At 49.0% G+C, this 20,627-nt stretch overlaps 1 protein-coding gene across 1 annotated transcript; it reads right to left on the reverse strand.

The window, feature by feature from the left end:
- Positions 1-1,631: 1,631 nt before the first annotated feature.
- On the reverse strand, positions 1,632-6,459 carry LOC124289159. Its single transcript, XM_046725770.1, has 5 exons — positions 6,085-6,459; positions 5,135-5,226; positions 3,429-3,535; positions 3,134-3,233; positions 1,632-2,345 (listed from the first exon to the last, which is right to left on the reverse strand). Exons 1-5 carry the CDS (start codon positions 6,220-6,222, stop codon positions 2,291-2,293), a joined length of 492 nt encoding a protein of 163 aa, XP_046581726.1. The 5' UTR covers positions 6,223-6,459; the 3' UTR covers positions 1,632-2,290.
- Positions 6,460-20,627: the final 14,168 nt, after the last annotated feature.

Consider the following 20,627-nt stretch of genomic DNA (forward strand, 5'->3'; position numbering starts at 1 on the left):
GAACATTGCTCCACCAGCCATGACCTAGAACATGAGCGGAACCACCTACAACATGTCTTCACGAGCCTCAACCAGTAACCCACCAACTCATAGTCTGTTTGATTTCACTTGAGACCGATGAATTGCTCACTAACACAAAATCAAATAATTGCAACAAAACCAAATTTTGCAGTCACATGAAAACGACAGACCAATGAAGAACTAATCAAACTATAGACTCTATCAAAGCACCCTATCAGCTTGTTGTTACAACTGAATCCCCCTGTTTATTGGCTTCATCACCATTCCATTTGTTGTTCTTAGTCCCCATCTGGCCTCTCCCACTAATGTACCAGTTGTTATTCAATTACATGTTGTTGTTAATGTCAATTTGCTGATTGTCAAAACATACTACGCATATATCCTTCTCATCATTTGGTTTTAGCTTGGTAACAGTGTAAGAATCTACATCTGACGTTTTCAATCATTAAGTTGTACATGGTATGTTTCAAATAAAACATAAGGCCAAATACTATGTCCTTTTACGATAGATATCCGACAGTATCATGAAATTTTAGGGTTGTTTTTTTTTCAGGAGCAGTTCGAAAAAACTGTCAGCGGCGACATCTAAAAGACCTAAAACAAGAATATTTTCAAGAAATACAATAATGTTCAAATAACAATGAAAAAAAAAGAATTAAATAGTTCACTTGATTAACTTGTTGTGTTGTTTATATATGTTTCTGATTGCAGAGGCCAGGAAAGAGCTAAATGTTGAAATACAGTTGTGCCAACATAAGGCCAACTAAATCACATCGTTGGGCCAAGTATGGGCCATGGTTTAGTACAAAGGTCAAGAAAGAGCTCAATGTTGAAACACGGTGGTGCCAACATAAGGCCAACCAAATCACTAAGTTGGGCCAACTATGGGCAATAGTTTTGTGTGAATTTTCATTCGTTGGCCCAACAATTAGCCAACATGATGGGCCACTGTGGAGCCGATGAGCATATCCAAGTGGGCCCATCGTCAGTTTGACAACAATGGGCCAACCAAACCGTTGATTATGGGCCAACTATGGGCCAACATATCAATGCTATCTGGGTAGTGGAGGCCTATGAAATTGAGGCGCCAAAGTCTCCCTATGATATTCAAAACCTTCCCATCATGCGTGAACGTGGTCTGGGTTCATTTCTGGCTTGTTTTTGGAAGCAGTTCTGATGGCGGTGAGCAGCTGCACAGACATCTGCCTTTGTCGGCCTGAATAACAATGGAGGTCGTCCCAAACAGTGTCTTGTGCCCCTTTCTTTGCACAGTATGGGGTCTCATTTATTAGACTGACTGACTGAGTTTTGGTTTTACGCCGCTTTTAGCAATATTCCAGCAACATCACGGCAGGGGACACCAGAAATGGGCTTCACACATTGTACCCATGTGGGGATTCGAACCCGGGACTTCCGCGTGAAGATCCAACGGAGTCATGTTACATAAAATTGTGGGTTGACAAAATATATGAGGACCTTCATTCCAACCACCTGTCCCCACCTCCCTCCAATAATACATTACCAGTCTCTTATCAGTCTGGAAATGGAAATTGATTCCAAATGATGAATATTTTAGCTGAAACTAGGAAAGATACAACAAACTCAACAAGTCAAGAAATTAGTTTTATTTGACCTCACAGAAAGTGGTACTATATATCATGTCATATTTGTGCATGGTCTCATCTCCGTTTGTAACAGCAACTTCATGCATGAATCAACAGGGCAGATGCCAAGGCACAGAACATGACACAAGTTTTCAGTGAGTAAGCAAGTGAATATGATTTTATGCTGCTTTTAGCCATATTCTAGCAATATCATGGCAGGGGACACCAGAAATGGGCTTTACACATTGCACCCATGTTGGAATCGAACCTGGGTCGTTGCCGTGGTGAGCTAACGTTTTCACCACTAGGCTACCCCAACACCCCACAAGGGTAAGTTTACATAGTTCAGCCATTTGTTCATTAACAGGTCATAGTAACTGTCACTGGGTCATTCAAAGTCTTGGACCTGATTAGTCCTTCATTGTCCTGGTTTTTGCATGATGTGTTCACATGATCCTGGCAACAATTTTTCCATGGACAAGGAATATGCAATGGTCTCGGTGTCCAAAACATTTAGGTACAAAGTCAAGCAAATATGGCAATGCATTTCCACATCCTTTCTTCAGTATCGTGTTGAACAGAGTGGTTCAATAAATATGGTTATGAACTTCCACATAAAGCTGATTCAGACAGTGCCTATGCTAATATATGACTTGTCTGGGACCTCAGCTCTTCTGTTGTCCACCCTCCATTTTGTCTCTGATCTGCTTCAGCAAATATCTGAAAACAAATGTAACCTGTTTGTAGAACAGTTCTATAAAGAATTACATCAAAGCCTAGAAAAGAGACAGCCTAGTATGACTGGAAGATATTGCTGTTACACATATGCTGACATATATGTGTGATTGTTTGTAATGATGTACTTTGTGGCCTTTAAACCAGGGTTCATACAAATTATCAGCCATCAAATTTAACGCCTTTTCAGGGGCTCTTGACTGCCCAATCAACAATTTTAAGAAACTATAGAAACACATATAACACACAAGTAGTTGAATACACAAGTTTGGTCAAATGTGGAACCAACAATCAGAAGGGAAATAACTCTTTACTACATTGTGGCAATAGGAAGGTTTTGCCTTGCCCTCTGTCATTGCAAGGTATTTTTTATTATGTATTAGTTTCCTGTAAAATCATAACTTGACGGGTTTTGCTAAATATTAGGCCTTTTGAAAGCAAATAACTGTCAATTAATTCATTTCAGCAATATCCCAGGGACACCAGAAATGGGCTCCATACATTGTGCCCACATGGGGAATTGAAATTGGGGTTTTGGTGTAACGAGCAAACACTCTAACCACCGGACTACCCCACTGCCTCTTTTGGTATGACACAACTTGGATTGAACCTTTGACTTCTGTACTCTGTACAAAAGACACCCTACCTTGTCAAAGAGACAGTCCAATACTAAGATCCACTAACATGCACGTCACATACACTTCAATTTCTGCAAATACATTACACTCAACAACATGTCAAATAAAAGGAGCTTATTTAAAAGAGCATATTACTTTGAGTCTTCATCATCTTCCTCCATTTTAACAGAGAGTGTGTTCACACACTGGCGGAGAGAGTCCTCACAGTTTTCTAGTTGGTCAAATGGTACCCTGCCTGCAAAAAGAAACTTCGATATTAAAAGGACATCATCAAATTGAACTGTTCAAATCTCAAAAACAAAAAACCCAACAAAACCATGTGGTTTATGTTGTCAGATGATGCTTGCACTTCAGAATAGTTTTAGTGATTGGATTGTCTGGTCCAAAAATAAGCATGAATCCTAATGTGGAGGGAGGGAGGTATCTGTACCTTTCGCCTTCCTGATGGCGGAGAGAAGATGAGCACATCCATGTGCATGGTGAAGATCTGGCACGCTGCCGGAGGAGATGAACGTGTTTAACTCCTGTAGGAAGAAGCTGGAACAGGAAGAGTTTAGTGGCATAATGATACAGCAATACAGTAATGTATCAAATATTGTATCATGTTATGAGTCTTATGATATCATATATTGTATCAACTGTGTATCAAATATATCATCCATTACAAGATATATTGATGTAACAACATGTCAAACTTAACAGAAACAGTTCAAGAACCAGTTTGTGCAGAATCTCTATTATTTCATGGTAGGCTTTGAGTAGCGGAATCTTCATAGTACTCCTCTTAAATGTTTATCTTATATGAATCTTCATAGTATCCCTACAATATCCTATCTTCACTATCTGAAATGTAAAGAGCAAATGTTTAATGGTTGTGATTTATCTGCTGAACAAGATTCAGACAACCCTTGATTCAACACTCTACAACATTGCAATCTCTGTGAGGAGAGAACATGATCTTCACCTGCAAAGCTGATCTGTAATCTCTATCTGGGAGAGAACTCTTCAAAGCAGAGCTGACTGATACAGATACTTACTGTTATCTCTGTCTAGGAGATACATGATCTTCACCTATAGAGTAATGATACTATCTGTAATCTCTGTCTAGGAGAACATGATCTTCACCTATAGAGCATACAGATACTTAGTAATCTCTGCTGACTGATATGGATACTTACTGTACTGTAATCTCTGTCTAGGAGAGAACATGATCTTCACCTACAGAGCTGACTGATACAGATACTTACTGTAATCTCTGTCTAGGAGAGAACATGATCTTCACCTACAGAGCTGACTGATACAGATACTTACTGTAATCTCTGTCTAGGAGAGAACATGATCTTCACCTGCAGAGCTGACTGATATAGATACTTACTGTAATCTCTGTCTCTGGAGAGAACATGATCTTCACCTGCAGAGCTGACTGATATAGATACTTACTGATCTCTGTCTTGGAGAGAACATGATCTTCACCTGCAGAGCTGACTGACACAGATACTTACTGTAATCTCTGTCTAGGAGAGAACATGATCTTCACCTGCAGAGCTGACTGATATAGATACTTACTAATCTCTGTCTAGGAGAGAACATGATCTTCACCAGCAGAGCTGACTGATATAGATACTTACTGTAATCTCTGTCTAGGAGAGAACATGATCTTCACCTGCAGAGCTGACTGAGATACTTACTGTAATGTCTATCTGGGAGAGAACATGATCTTCACCTACAGAGCTGACTGATATAGATACTTACTGTAATCTCTATCTGGGAGAGAACATGATCTTCACCTACAGAGCTGACTGATATAGATATTTACTGTAATCTCTGTCTAGGAGAGAACATGATCTTCACCAGCAGAGCTGACTGATACAGATACTTACTGTAATCTCTGTCTAGGAGAGAACATGATCTTCACCTACAGAGCTGACTGATATAGATACTTACTGTAATCTCTGTCTAGGAGAGAACATGATCTTCACCTGCAGAGCTGACTGATATAGATACTTACTGTAATCTCTGTCTAGGAGAGAACATGATCTTCACCTGCAGAGCTGACTGATATAGATACTTACTGTAATCTCTGTCTAGGAGAGAACATGATCTTCACCTGCAGAGCTGACTGACATAGACACTTACTGTAATCTCTGTCTTGGAGAGAACATGATCTTCATCAGCAGAGCTGACAGAACAGGGAGACTGGAGATGTCAACTGGCTCATCCAAGTTTTCCTACACACCAAATAAATTTATTATGTTCAAACTCACCGACAAAGAAACATTTGTCTTTTCCTGCCATTTTTCATTTACTTGATAACGATGTTAGGATCTACATCGAAACATTGCATCTATTGGAATAAAGAAGTTATCTATCCACAAAAAGTGTTCCTTGAAAATATATCAGGTTCACAATATCACATAAAACATTTTGCACAGTAAACACTCACAGGATTCTTCTTTAGGTTATTTGAAACTTTAAAAATTTGAAATATCTTCTTTCTTTAGCCCCTCATTGAATATTATGGTTAAACCAGGAAACTTGATTACTCATCAATGAATAAATGTTTCTAGTTAGGCCCCAAAAGTACAAAGTTAATATTGCTCAGTTCCACAAGTTCAGCAGCCATCAGAAGCCTCTTCCAAGAAGACTTATGACAACAGCAATGGGAGCAGTAAATGTTTACAAAATTCAAACCAATGAGTGAGTGAGAGAGTTTGGTTTTCATGGCTTTTAGCAATATTCCAGCAATATCACCAGCGTGAGGCCATGAAATGGAGCTTCACCCATTGTACCCATGTGGGGAATCGAACCGGGTCTTCGAAGCTGTGTGAGCAAGCGCTTTAACCACTAGGCTACCCCACAGCCCCTTCAAACCAATGGGTAAAATGGCAAGAGTGGCTTGACTAATGGATTGGTCACATCCAGCAGTTCTGGTGTGTTCGGGTGAGATGTCTTTCAGTGAGTAACGCAGCACAGGATGTTTCTACATTTTGGGTGAATGAAGAGATAACCAATGTGTATGAGACAGGAAAAATGATAATGTTGTGGAATGGATGTGAGATCCTGCCTGGTGGAACTCAGACACCTACCTTATGACTAGCATGAGTCAGTTCGGCCACTATGGCCATTTGTGTGGCTGTCATCATATCCGCTGTTGAAGGGTAGTGGAACACGTTCTTCATGGCTGTGTTGAAGATTTCTGTGAGCTGGGGCTTTATGCTGGACATTACCTACAAGCAAGGTACACAGACTTTTAACACATCTCCCTCCACAATATCTTCCAAGCCCATCACAGTTTCTGTTTGTACAGTGTAACACAATCAGGTCACTGAATTCCAACAATAAAGGCTGGGATTTATCCCCCAAAGTGAGCAAGTTGTTTTTATCACGGCTGTGAACAGTATAACGTCGTGTCAGAGTAACATGGGAAGAAAGCCCCCAGTGATGCAGGTGGAAAACAATTACCACTTCTGTATAACTTGCTGCCACATACACATTGTACCCATGAGGGGAATCGAACCCGGGTCAGCATGTTGAGCGAACACTTTAACCACTAGGCTACCCCACCAACCAAGGACCCGTGAAGATCAAGGTTAGAATTGGTCTGCAGCAGCCCATGATTGTCGTAAGAGGCGAATAACGGGATCGGGCTCGCTGACTTGGCTGACACGTCATCGTATCCCAATTGTGTAGATCGATGCTCATGCTGTTGATCACTGGACTGTCTGGTCCAGATTCGATTATTTACAGACCACCGCCATATAGCTGGAATATTGCTGAGTGTGGCGTTAAACATCAAACCAAACCAACAATCACAGATTTCTGGTCCAAGGACACAACTCTGCCCTGTCAATAGATTATGATTAAACATCGAACTAACCTGTAGAGGTTTAAGATTCTTTGAATATATTCCTCCTTGGGGTACTTATAAGCATTTAAATGTCCATTTAAAATCCCTACGACAGTTGTAACAATATTTTGAATAAAATATTTACAAAACAAAACTACGTTTTGTCTTGTGAGACCACCCTTACAGGGCCCTCTGGCCCCTACAGCCAAGAGCAGGTAACTCCAGACCCGTAACCTCAGTACCTCACTTTCCATGCTGAGCGAAGTCAGACAGAATCTTGAGGGAGGTGAGAGTACCCAAGGAGGAATATATTCAAGAATCTTAAACCTCTACAGGTTAGTTCGATTCTTTTTTATATATTCCTCCTTGGGGTACTTATAAGCATAAGACAGACTCCTAAAGGCGGATCTCAGGGCGGCATTCTGTCTGCTTAAACACCCCGACAAAAGTGGAATTTCCCAAGCTAATTATAGCAGAAAAGGCACACTTACCCGGTCCGCGTGTCCACCAAAGCCAATCAGGCGGGGGGCATGAGCCAGGGTCAGGGAGTAGCGTATGCAAATTTTGTCCAGCGAAACCTAGCTAATGCAGCTGAGCGAGACACACCCTCCCTCCTTCCCGTAATCTACCGGAAGTGAAGATAAGGGTCCGCAATAAACCCAGAAGCGAAATGCCGTGAACAGCAAAGTTTCCAAGGGCAGTTTAGTCTATAAAGCTACCGGTTAGAAAGCAAGAGACATGGGAATAAAAACCATCACCACATAAAACCCATCACCAAGGGAAATGTAACAAGATTTGTAAAACCCAACACCAGTGTTAAAAATTGGCGAATGCTTGGTTCACACAATAAAACCTCGAAGCTCAATGCGGCTAGAGAGGTGGAACCATACCCACTGGAAGAACTGACTGACCCGAACCGACTTGCGCGCTCACTGGAGAGTCTGTCAAGTTGGTAATAGCCGGATGAGCGTACTCGGGCCGGCTCCAAATAGCAGCCGGAGCAGATCTCCTCAATGGGCAGGGCTGCAGCGTAAGCTGTCGATGTAACCACTGCCCTAACCGAATGAGCCTTCAACCCTACAGGCGGGATCGCCCTGTTTGAGTATAGCTCATGTGTATGGCAGAGACAAGCCACCTAGAAATGGTTTGCTTGGTGGCGGGAAGACCAACCTGAACCCGCCATAACAACAAAACAATTGGTTACCCTTACGGGTACCCTTGTTAAGTTTGATATAAGCCTTAAGTGTCTTCACGGACATCTAAGGCGTGAAACCGCGTCGTAGAGAGGTACCCGGACAGGGGAAGGCTGAGTGAAAGCTGGGAGCTCAATAGGCGCCGTCACATGGAAGGGACTATCCTTCTTAGGGCCGGTAAGTATCAGGCAGCCGTATGCTAACTCTGTCTTTGTGAAAAACAGTAGAAAGCGGGATCGGCCCGACATTGCGTGAATATCGCCAACCCGCCTGCCTGAAGTCACCGCCACAAGCGCCGTCTTCCGTCAACAGCTGGAGTGAAAGAACCGACAGATTGTGAAACAGTGGACCCGGACAGCCAATCAAGAGCGATTGACAAGTCCCACGGGGACTAATCCGCCCGGACAACGGACGGATTCTGTCCACGCCTGCTTGCCCGCGCTGTACCAGAGGGTGCTGCCCCAAAGAGCACCGTCAACAGGAATGTGAAGCGCAGAAATAGCTGTAGAATATCCTCGAACAGTTGAAGCCGCTAGACCGGCTTCCAGCGAACTGGAGAATTCTAACACACAGACTAAATCTGTAGAAAGGGATCAAGAATCCCCTGTTGACACACCAGCGAATAACAGGCCCATCTATCCTCATATTGAGCGTTTGCCGAATCCCTCCATGAAGCCAGAATTGTGTCTGCAACTGGTGCAGGAATTCCGCTTCGCATGGAAGCGATCCCTGATAAGCGGCCAAAGCCACCCACTGAATCCTGGGATTGGGTGGGAAGCTCCGTTCTGGGATAGGAGGTCGGTCGAAAAGGTAATAGAACAGGAGGCTGAGCCAGAAACCTGAAATTACGGAAACCAGCTTTTGTGCCGACCAAAGGGTGCCAGAAGCACAAGTAGCCGAGCTGGTTGTCGCGGTCAGCTCGCGACAGGACCCTGGAAATCAGTGGTATGTCGAGGCGCCCACAGTACCCTATCCGTCAATCTAGCTGAAAGCGTCGTTGGCTACGCACCCGGATCGAATCCGGGGAGCAAAACACAGGAATCTGGTTCGTCACCCCAGGCGCAAACAGATCCACCTGGAGCGACGACGAACAACTGGGAGATAATCCCGAATATCTCCGGTCGAGCATCCACTTTCGTGTGGGGGGCTAGTATCGCCGTGAGTAGCGTCTGCACGGACGTTGTCTACCCCGGGGAGATAAACAGGCAAAACCGAATGTTGAACTGATCGCACCACAGTAGAAACTGCCCGCCTCCTGAAGGGCGGCGGAGACACTGTGCCGCCTTGCTTGAGAATGTAAGTCATGGCGTTTGATTGTCCATTTCTAGACGAACCACGGCCCTGCACCAACACCGGAAGCTTTTCGAACACCTTGCGGACTGCTCTCAGTTCTAACACATTGATGTGTAGGCTGACCTCCCCGCTCCGACCAGAGGCGGAGGCTGAGTGCTCGCCAGGACCCCCAACCTGTAGGGAGAAGCGTCCGTCTGAACTGAGGAGGGAAGGTGCCGGGGTGTCGAGGGGATTCCCCTGGACAAATTCCGACTTCCGTCCACCATCGCCAAGTGAGGATTAACCACTCTGGCGTTATGAGCATAATCTACGTAGCCCTGCGGTGGGACCACAGCTGAGCTAATGCTTGCTGGTGGTGCAGCATCCTCAGGCCAGCGCGCGTAAACCCCGTCCACTGTGCAGCGCCATGTTGCCGAGCAACCCGAAGCCATGTTCGGGCCGGCAGCGGGGACTGGAGGAACTGTAACACAGTCCCTCGGACTTTGGCGATGCGGTCGGAGCAGGGAAACAATCCCTAAGCGCCGTGTTGAATCTGGCTCCCAAGAATATCAGATCCTGCGTCGGAGCGAGTTCTGATTTCTTGAGATTGATAATCCAGCCCAGTGACACCAGAGTATCCCTTGCGCACAGTGTGGAGGCTCTGCTTAACTGAGGCCCTAAGGCCCGTAGAAGCCAATCGTCCAGATGCGGGTGACAACACCTGCCCTGAGACCTGGCTAACTGAGCTGGGATTAGCATAAGTTTGGTGAACACCCTTGGCCGTAGAGATGCGAAGGGGAGCTTGAAACTGGTAGCGCGTCCGTCGAAGGAGAAGCGGAGGTACTTCTTGAATTCGGGGTGCATTGGAACATGGAGGTATCGTCTTTGAGATCGATTGGCGTAAGCCAATCCCCTGTCTCGGCGGAGGAGATCACTGACCTGAGTGTCTCCATCCTGAAGAGCGGCACCTCCAGTAATTTGTTCAGCCCTCTGAGATTCAGAATGGGTCTGAACCCTCCGTCCTTCTTAGTCACGAGGAAGTAGGTGGAATAAAACCCCTCTTCTCGCTGACTCACAGGAACCACCTCGATGGCTGCCTTGGTCAGTAAAGACTGAACCTCGACGCGAGGAGGACTTCCGCCTTATCGCGGGAGGTCGGCACTGGCGTGTGCGAACCCGGAGAAGGGACGGAGGATCAGCGCCTCCACTGTGGCAAATGGCCATCCCTGGCGTGGACAGGACCCAGGGATTTGAGGTGGCTGCCTCCCACTCCCGGAGGAATAGGGACAGCCGACGCCCGACAGGGACGTGTGGCAAGAGGCAGTGCACCCCCACCGTCGGCAAGTCTCCGCTTGCGTGAGTGGGGGGCAACAAGGGCTCTGGGGCATGAATCAGTGGGAAGCCGGGGCTGGCTTCCCCTTGCCCCGAAAAGACTGCTGCGCTGGCGCAGGCCTGCCCTTGCCTCTCGATCGCCTGCTCCGCTTGGACTGCAAAGGGGCAGCCCACTTAACAACATCCTTCGCCGGAGCCGAAGGGTAAGCGGATGCAAGCGGGGAGGGCCGATGGCGAGGAGCGGAGGGCTGCTCCAACAAAGGCTTTGAGTCCTTAAAAGTAGAGACAGCCTCCGCGGCCTCCCTAACCACCTGCAATGCCCCAGGGAACAGGGAAGATCCCATGGTATAGGGCAATGAAAGTAGAGCTTGCTGTGTGGCCGGCGAATACCGTGCCACAGACAGCCACAGGCGGCGCAAGCCCATGACTGCACCCATCATCTGGCTGGCACAGCACCTAATGCTGTCCCGAGCCAGATGTGAGTGTACATCCGTTAGTTGCCGCGCGAGCACCGACTCCGATGAATCGGCACCGCCAGCTGTGGGCCACCAGCTGTCCCTGCAATGCAGACAGGTAGGCTGAATGGGCCGGCCACTTTAAGCTGCTGAGCCAGCGCACCCGGTAGCATTCTTCAAATGACGGTAGGCAGACTTCAGCGGTAGGGATGTACTAGCCTAGCGGAAAAGGGGGCGCCTGCCCTGCCTGGCGAGGCCAGGGAAGGCGAAGCGACCCTCCTAATGTAACCCGAGGCAAATCGCTTTTCGTCCACCACTGGTGGTTGAAGGCGTCTCCTCACCTAACTGGTACCGCCTGCCCCGTCAGGCAAATCAAAGCGGCAGTACCAGCAAGGAGGCCCGGATTCACCACTTCACTGACCAGTGATGGGAGAATCGCAGGCGAGCCTCTGCGACCCGGTTGGAGTCGCGAGCGCCTCCCGGGGCGAAACTCAGCGGGTCGGTTGCGGGGCGGGAACAGCCACCTGCGGCAGGACCCGGCGATCTTATCCCGAACCTGCGCGGGGCGAGGCAAAGAGATGCGGTACTCCGCCTCCGGTTCCTCCGTCCCTTCCTCCTCCTCCATATCGACCTCGGCAGAATCCTCGGCCGTCATCATCTCAGACTCCTGAGAGAGCGCCGAGGAGGCGCCAGAGGCAGGACCAGACAAAGTAATAAGGTCCAGAGGCCAGGGGAAAAACATCACCCTGCGGGAGGAACCAGCGCCAGGTCGCCGAGTAGCCGAGAGGAACCTGCGCAACAGGCTTCCCGGGCAGCCCAGACTGGCTGCCAGGCGCCGAGGTATCCCGAACTGGTCGGTGCCTAAGCGACCACCAGTCGGGACACCAGGCGATGACAGGGGCAACCCTGTCGCCCGGCACCAGGCACCTGTGACAGCCCGGGCGTAAAGCCAGGTCGTCAGCAGGCGCCCGAGGGCATGCTATCGCCCGCGGCCGAAGCCAGGATCAAGCCGCCCGGGGAGGCGTTCTCGAGCGAGGCTCGGGCGCGCCAACCCCCAGATGTGTCAGCTCCGCCCCGGCGACCCGGGCGCTGGGCTCCTTCACGGAACCCTGCTAGCGCCCGTATCAATCAGGGACTTGACTGGCGACATCTGCTCCTGGAAAAAATGGTTAAGGAATCAACAGGAACATTTTGCACAGGTGCTGAATCAAGAGGGGGTGGCGGGTACAGAGATGGAAGCAGGAGGAGGCGCCCGAAGGGGCATGAGTCGCGTGTGAAGCCGCCTTGGTAGCCTTAGCTTTCTTGGGAGCCCGGCTCCGGCGTGGGGAGCGGCTCCCGTGGACCCCACCCTACTATGGGGGGCTTGGGCCGGGGGATCCTGCGCCCAGAGATCACCCGCCCGAAGCAGGTTGCTGTAAAACAAGCGTGTCTATGCGCCTCGACCCGAATGGTTTGGGGGCGAGAACATGGCACATGCCGCACACCCCTCTTCCTCATGTTCCTTCTGCACTAAACGAAGCGTAGGCAGACCTCATTGGGAATCCCGTGCGGGGATTGCAGCAAGGCAGGAAGTACAGGGTTTAAACTGCAACAAGTAAAAACCTGTGCAGCAATGTACCCTATACCCACATACAAATACATGTAAACAGGCGCGCAAGAGGCGACACAACTAATGCGACAGCGTGGCATGCAGTTGACCTAGTACACACTGCAGCATAACTAACAATTCACGGTTTTTAGCGTAATATAGAAAATGCGAGCAGTTGACATCACATTAACACGTACCAAGATACAAATAAAAATCACTAAAACCACCTGTAACATTGAAAACCACATGGGAAACCAATGAACAGGAAGGCTAGCGAAGGGACCTGTCCGCCATCTTGACGCGCACTAGCGAGCCGACGCGACAGGTACCAAGTTACAGCGAGAATTTATGAATGAAAAATTCAGAAAAACCTCCAATTAAGCCCATGCAGGGAAAAAGAGAACCATACATACAGTTGCAGTTTCTGAAACACTCATTTCTCTATAGTCGCAAGGGAAAAACCTTCTGGTATGGACCCGCGTCTTGTCGATTTTTAGCGACAGCATGGAAAGTGAGGTCACGAGGGTTACGGTCTGGAGTTACCTGCTCTTGGCTGTAGGGGCCAGAGGGCCCTGTAAGGGGTGGTCTCACAAGACAAAGCGTAGTTTTTGTTTTGTAAATATTTTATTCAAAATATTGTTACAACTGTCGTAGGGATTTTAAATGGACATTTAAATGCTTATAAGTACCCCAAGGAGGAATATATAAAAGAATGAGGACCGTCCACGAAAAACCCACATGCCAAGGGAAAACCAGAAGAAACTACTGAATCGCCAGACTGTGCATGGGAGGCCTGGAACAGGAGACAGATAGTAACTAAAGGCAACCCTAAGGAAAACAAATACACCCAGAGTGTAAGTTAACCTGAAGACCAGAAGGTAAGAAGAAGTAGTTACCTAATAGGTAGGATGGAGTGAGTTGCTGAGCAACCACCAGTGGACAAACGATTGAAGACCTTCCCGTCCTCGGCGGCCAAATCCACTTGGGTAATGACTAGGCGAAGACAGTAGAGGACTTCCAAAACAACCCTCCATGATGGCTGGAGCGGTGCAGTTTCTGTGGAGAGCCATGGTGGATGCCAGAACCCTAATCTCATGCGGATTAGTGGCTGTAGGATGAGGCAGATCTTAGCATCGTGGCGGTCAGGATGGTAGTGCGGAGCCAGAGCGCAAAGCGTATTCTTATTAACTTCACCTTTGGCCACAGAAGACAAGCAGGATGAACAGTCTCTTCTGAGACTGCCTCCTGGAAGATGACTTGGCAATATAAATCTTAAGTGCCCTCGCGGGACAAAGCAGCTGTTCCTCAGCGTCGTGAGGTCCTAGAATGGAAGACAAAGGAGGGATGGAAGATCCTATCCGGTTGTCCGGCAGCTGGTTCTTGGCCACGAAATCCCAAAGCAGTCGAGATGAACAAGACCATGCGTGACTGCTCAAAGCGCACCCTGGTGACATCAATGCGTGGATCTCACTAACCCTAGCTGCTGTGGCCAGGGCCAAGAGAAAGGCTGTCTTCCTGGAGAGGTTCTCAAAAAAGCCGTGTCCAAGGGCTCATAAGGGGACCTCTCAGATGGCGAAGAGCGGCGTTTAGGTCCCAAGCGGAGGGGCCGGAGCTTTGCCTTCTGGTCCTCCAGCTTAAGCGCTTTGAGGGCGGCGATGAGTTCTGGCACCTTGGAAATCTTTTTGTCGCACTTGACGCCAGAGCGGAGTTAAGAGCCGATAAATAAGTTCCTATAGTGTTGCCCTTGAGGCGCGGGACTTCGAAGAAAGAAGGAACTCTGCTATAAACTGAGGAGAAGCCTTCAGCGGGTCCTTGGACTTCTGTGCACAAAACTTCTCAAAAGAAACCCACTTATCATCATAGAGTGATCTTGTGGAGACTTCGATGAGCGAGAGCAATAACCTTAGCGACACCCGTGGGAAGCCCTTGGCCTTCAAGCGCCTTTTGCAGATGATCCAGCACCGCACAGATGAAACCGAGTCGGATCCGGGATGCCACTGTCGACTGTGGGGATGCCTGAGCAGGTGAGGCCAGTCTGGTAACTGTTGCGGACTTCTTTTCGGCGAGCCGAAGCAGATCTGGGAACCAGGTTCTGGCTGGCCACCAAAGTAGCGACCAAAAGCAGGCGAATCGTCTCTGTCCGCTTGACCTTTGCTATTACGCTGGCAACAGAACTGGTGGTGGAAAGGCGTACGTCCAGACCCTCCCACGACAAGGACATGGCGTCGACCGCCCATGCCGCTGGATCTGGAACCGGAGACGCGTTACAGCGGCAGCTGTGTGTTGGGCGAGTGTCGCAAACAGGTCGATCAGAGGCGGCCGTGACTGTGACAAAGAAGTTTGAGCAGCTTCTGGATGTAGCATCCACTCTGTTGGAGAGCGGTTTGCCCGGCCTTGAAGGCGTCTGCCAAAAGCGTTCTTGCACCCTGGGATGTGTCCGGGCTCTGGCTGATGCCATTGTCGTCCAGGAGACTGGCCAGCTGGAGCGTCTGCTCCAACAACTGTTTGGACCTGGTACGTTCCTGATTGTGAATCAACCACACCACCGTGGAATTGTCCGGCGCTATCAGGAGCCTGGTGTTCCGCAGCAGAGGCACCCAGTGTCCGAACGCTAAAATGACTGCTTGCAGCTCCAAGTTGTTGATGTGCCATCCCTGGCTCGGTGCCTGACCACAGCCCGAGGTGGTCTGGTCGTGAGGTGAGCACCCCAACCTTGAAGAGGCGCGCATCACGAACAGTTCGTGATGCGTGAACAAACTCTGTCAAGGGAGACTCCTGCGCCAGGCGTTCGACTTCGACAGTCCACCAGCGGAGGTAAAGCGTGGAGATGCAGGGGCAAAGGAACCTCAACTGAAGGTGTCCGCCTGGATGTAAGGCAACAGGAAGGCGCTGTAAGCGGCCGAAGCATCAAAGCGACCTCTGGCGTCAAGTCCTGGGCTGAGGTGAGGAGACCTAAGAGGACTGCCACTCCCTGAGCACGGCGGCTGGGATAGACCTCGGTTGGCGAAACTGACAATCTTTCTCCAGCGATCTAAGCGGAATCCTGACAAGGTCGCATAATGTGTCAGGAAGAGGCCTCCTATAAGCGTCAGTTCCTGGGGCGGCTCCAGGTGGGATTTGTCTATGTTGATAATCCATCCCAGTTGCTGCAAAGAGATGAATGGCAAAGTGCATCTGTTTTGCGAAGCAACTGAAGTCGAAGTGGTTCATGAGACAGTCGTCTATATAAGGGTCGAAGTCGATGCCCCTGAGATGGAGGAACGGGTGATCGGCGAGGTAATCGAGGTAAAAGCCACGGGGCCGTGGAAATTCCAAATGGAAGCACTTTCCACTGGTAGTGGGACCCGTTGAAAAAGAACCTCAGGTACTTTCTGTGGCGGTGGTAAATGGGCGCACATGCAGGTAGGCATCCTGAAGGTCGAGGCTGGCCAACCAGACCCTGAAACGCAAGAAGCTTGGCTGCGTAGCTGTTCCAGGGACACCATGCGGAAGTGGAGGCGGTTCCGAAGATAAAGGTGGTTGAAAACTGCCATTTGTGAATCATCGCGTAGTTTCCCTGAGTCCTTCTTGGGAACCAGGAAGATTGGTGAGTAGAACCCGGGGACTGTCGGGTCTAGCACTGTCTCTATAGCTTGTTTGCGTAACAGAGTGTGGATGCTGTCTGCTAGCAGTAACTGTTGGTCTGGAGCATACACACCTGCGTGACTGGGGCGTTGAAGTCAGAGGCGGCCGCGGCGATTGGCAGCTTTGTAACCCCGGTCCTGAGAGAATGTTGGTGATAAGCGGGTCTTCCAAGATTGTCCAATTGGGCCAGAAGATCCCCAGTCTCCCCGCCTACTGGAGTAGGGACGAACCCGGCGGCGACTGGGGCGGGAGGTCCCAGTCGTGTTAGTCGCCTAACTTCAGCGCATCGAAGTATAGGCGCCTTCCCTACCCCTGCCGAGGCGTCCGAAAGGGGTCCCGGGGCGATCCTGCTGGCGGGCGCTGAAAAACAGGTTTTGGATCTGCCACGGCCACGTCCTCTGCCAGAGGCGTGACGACTGAGTCTCTTCTCGGGGCCGTAGCGGCGCTTCCTCTACCTACTTGCAGATGATCTGCCCACGAAGGCCGAACTCAAAGCTTGAGCGTGACAAAGAAACCTCCGTATTGGTAAGCTCTGCGTGTTCCTTATACACCTCTCGAATGCCGTCATTAAAGAGGAAAGCGAGGCGCAAAGGGGCTCTTAACAGTTTCCTTTTAAACTCTTCCTGCCAAGAACAGGGCTCCAGGAAACCCATCCGCCCGAACAGCCGTTGTCATGGCCAGAGCCGCCCGGTGCGCCAGCAAATCATGCAAGCACCTTGCCCTGCCATTGAAACAGGGTGGTAAGATGTTCTAACCTTGACGTGTTGTCTTCCGTCAGATCCCAAGCAGCAGCCGAAGTTGCGAGGCCAACGCTTCGATACCGGCTTCAACATCCGCTTGGTGTTCTGCATCAATGGCCAGCATCTTGGAGTCCTGCACTCGGTAGAGGATGCCTAAACCGAGGGAAGCCGATAAGCTTTGAGGGACTTCGTCATGAGCCGCGCCATCCATCGGCAAAATCAAACTATGAATCTTGTAATCCCTTTGACTGACTTGTGGAGCCTTTATCGTGGTATTGAGAGACAAAGTAGCAAAATCGAGCCCGTCAAAGAAGCCACAGCACGCCGGCCACCATCGGGTGGAGGCGGGAGGGAGTAACTCGAGAGGAGCCGAATAGCCCGGTCGGCCGAACCTGAAGAGGGAGAAGGACAATCCGGCAGTCTGGTCGGCAATCCAGTCGAACACACAGCAGAGAGGGAGGTAGGTGCCCCCATCATCATCATTAATATCCTTCTTGCAGCATTTCCTCATTATAATCCGGAGAGAAAATGGCTCCTCAGTGTGTCCTCCCAGGACACGCGGTGGAGCAGTAAAATCGCTTGACCGAAGCAGCAGGCTTCGGTGGGCGACCGATGACAAACAACTGAGAAGCAGCACTCAAAGTAACTGTCGGGAACGGAGCGCTGATGGGCGTGGCGGCGAACAGGAGGTGACCTTGAGCGGGACCCGACGGTATCGCTTTACCCGCGATCGGTGACCGTGGAGCTCTCCTATCCTTGGAACGTCACGGGAGAGCCAGACCTTGAGCTTCCAGACCGGCGGCCGGCGAAGAAATTATCGAACTAAGAGGCAGGGACTCCTAGACCGATGATACTGCCGAGAGGGAGACCTGGAGGAACGAGATCGTCGTCGAGAACGATGGGAATGCTCGGCGCCCTGACGTCGGGAACGCTCTTCCATTAACTGACGCTTATGGGTTCTCCTCTCTAGACACCTGTAGCCCTCCTGGGGATACGGTAGTCTGCCAAAGCGCCGGAGTTAGGCGCTGGCGCTGGCGCCGCACAGGCGTCACGGCCAGCATGGATGTCGGGCCGGCCGCCAGCATAAGCGCCAGCGCTGCCGCATGGGCGTCCGGTGTAGGCATCGACGCTATTGAAGCAACAAGTCAGCAACTGGAGAATCAAGTGCCACAGGCGCCGGCGACGCCAGGACAAAGGCAACGCAGCTGGAACGGTGATAGCTTAGGCTCCCGCAGCTGCCGGCAAAAGGAGCCGTCCAAGCAACTTCTGAACCTCGGATGGCGACAAAGCGTCCGGGTGGGATAGGTCAACAAAGATCCGGCCCGACGCTTTGGCTTCGAAAGGCGCCAGCAAGCGAGGCGCAGGGGTGGACGGCGGGCTGATCTATCACAGGAGAAGAGCGTCCGACCGGGCGCATTTGGGGAGAAGAAGACCGAGTCCACAGAAGAAACAGGGGAAGACATTTTTCCTCTTCCGTTGTGACAAGCGTTTCTTCTTAGCTGAGGTAGGCCTTGAAATCTCGTGCGACGGACAGCGGAGTACAAAAGTGACAGCGCTTCGTCAATGGAACAGGCAACAGTCGCGACAGTCTGGGCACCAGGGGTGTGGGTCCTTGGCAGACTTCTGCACCTTGCAGATGCAACAAAACTGCCGGGTCATGCACACCAAAAGCTGTAACACACAAATGTGAAACGTAAAAACCTAGAAACAACCCCTGCAGGCGAAAAATGGAAGCACCCTCCCACAAGAATGGGCACGCCAAGTAAAGTGGGACAGTCGTGTAAACAACCAAGATGGCTGCCCCACACTGAGCCGAAAAGCGTGAAAAAACACACAAATTAGGCAAGAAAAAGGAGGTACACAAAACAAGCATGAAACAGAAGGTGGAAGAACCCTAGAGGTATCAAAACACCCAAACATGCACGTGGAAAAACTTCGGGCGATGGGGACACACCCAAGCCGAAGTGAAAACATAAACACGCAGGTAGCCAGGTAAGTGAAGTTGCTTTGTAAATTATGTTCTTCACCCACAGAGAAGAGACATAAGATAGAAAACATACATACCAATAACTTTAATATCTGAAATCTATTAGTAAGTGTCTGAAACTTAGCCGGAACAAAAAGCGTCTGACCAGCAAGACGCTTGAAGTAAAAGTGATTTTGGATGGACCGCGCTTGCGCGGGAGGGGAGATCACGTCACTTCCGTTGCCTGTACACTTTCGTCGATACACTCCAGGTGGCCGTTCTACAGAATGGCTGAATCAACGACTGTCTGATCTCTTTAAGCCGGAGCTTGAGGTAATATGCATAAGACCTATGGTAAGGTAAGTTAAAAATTTGGTCTTCAGTAACCAATGTTTGTCGTTAAGTAACGGGATCAGGCTTGCTGACTTGGTTGACACATGTCATCGTATCCCAATTACGGAAGCTGTCGAACACGGATTGTCTGGTCCAGACTTGATTATTTACAGACCGCCGCCATATAGCTGCAATATTGCTGAGTGTGTAAAACAAGAAACCAACCAAATCATGTGACAGTGACAGATCTTACATGTTTCATACATGTCTATTGTAGACATTTTAGCCTTATTGCCTTAAGTGTCTGAGGTAGTCTAGTCCATTCATATAAATAGCTGTTACCAGGTATTGCTTGTTTTTTCTTAAACACCACATTCAACAATGCTCTTGATGTCAGTCACTAGATTGTCAGGGTCCAGACTCGATTATTTACATCATACTGCTGGAACATTGCTGCATGTGGCATTAAACAACAAACAAACAAAAACACATCACCAAATAGTCACGAATCCTGAGCATAGGTGCTAGGACACTTTATACCCCAGTTACCAACAGGGAGAAACTGAGATTTATTGTTGTGATAAGTTTATTGACTAACCTTCTTCCAGACAAGATATACACAGTTTAGTGGCCTTAGAGGTGAAGTCCTTGTCAGCAGATCCAACCATCATCAGGTGCCAGCTCATCTTCTTCAGAATAATCTGTAAGAGAACATTATCATAGAATCAGTCATATTATGACATCAAGATGTTGATGTGGCCCCAACTGAGCAGGGCCCACTTGCAAAAAGCAATCTTAGTGCTAACGATGATAATAACTCCTATACTCTAGTGAGTGAGTGAGTTTTAGTTTTTCTGTTTTTAGCAATATTCCAGCAATATCATGACGGGGACACCAGAAATGGGCTTCACATTGTACCCATGTGGAGAAATTGATGTTAGGAGCCAAAGCTTTAACCACTAGGCTACCCCACCGCCCCTCTATACTCAAACACAGACTTAAGACAACTGATGGAACCCACAGGCATGGTGCTAACTGAACCAGGAACCCATAATCAGAGATTCAAGTGAAAAGATTTTTTTTTGTGTAGACATGCTTAGATACTAACAACACGGAACAATTCTAAAGAAGCAATAACTTTGACCTCTAGTGACCTTAACCTCATGGAGATTCAACATATGTCAGAACAATTCATTGGGATTTTTCTCTCTCATAAATGTGTGGTTGAAAGACACCTGAGGCCAGTAAAGCTCAAAGTCCATGACTTTCCATGATTACC

Source organism: Haliotis rubra, unplaced genomic scaffold (assembly GCF_003918875.1).
Source record: "Haliotis rubra isolate DU_JTF1 unplaced genomic scaffold, ASM391887v1 Scf434, whole genome shotgun sequence".
Lineage (NCBI taxonomy): Eukaryota > Metazoa > Mollusca > Gastropoda > Lepetellida > Haliotidae > Haliotis > Haliotis rubra.

Bases quoted from the DNA above. Each gene is read 5' to 3' on its own strand.
- LOC124289159 (XM_046725770.1), bottom strand. From the start codon at position 6,222: ATGTCCAGCATAAAGCCCCAGCTCACAGAAATCTTCAACACAGCCATG. The intron at 5,227-6,084 runs GTAGGTGTCTGA...TTTGGTGTGTAG, and splicing joins TGACTCATGCTAGTCATAAG to GAAAACTTGGATGAGCCAGT. The intron at 3,536-5,134 runs GTAAGTGTCTAT...TTCCTGTTCCAG, and splicing joins TCTCCAAGACAGAGATTACA to CTTCTTCCTACAGGAGTTAA.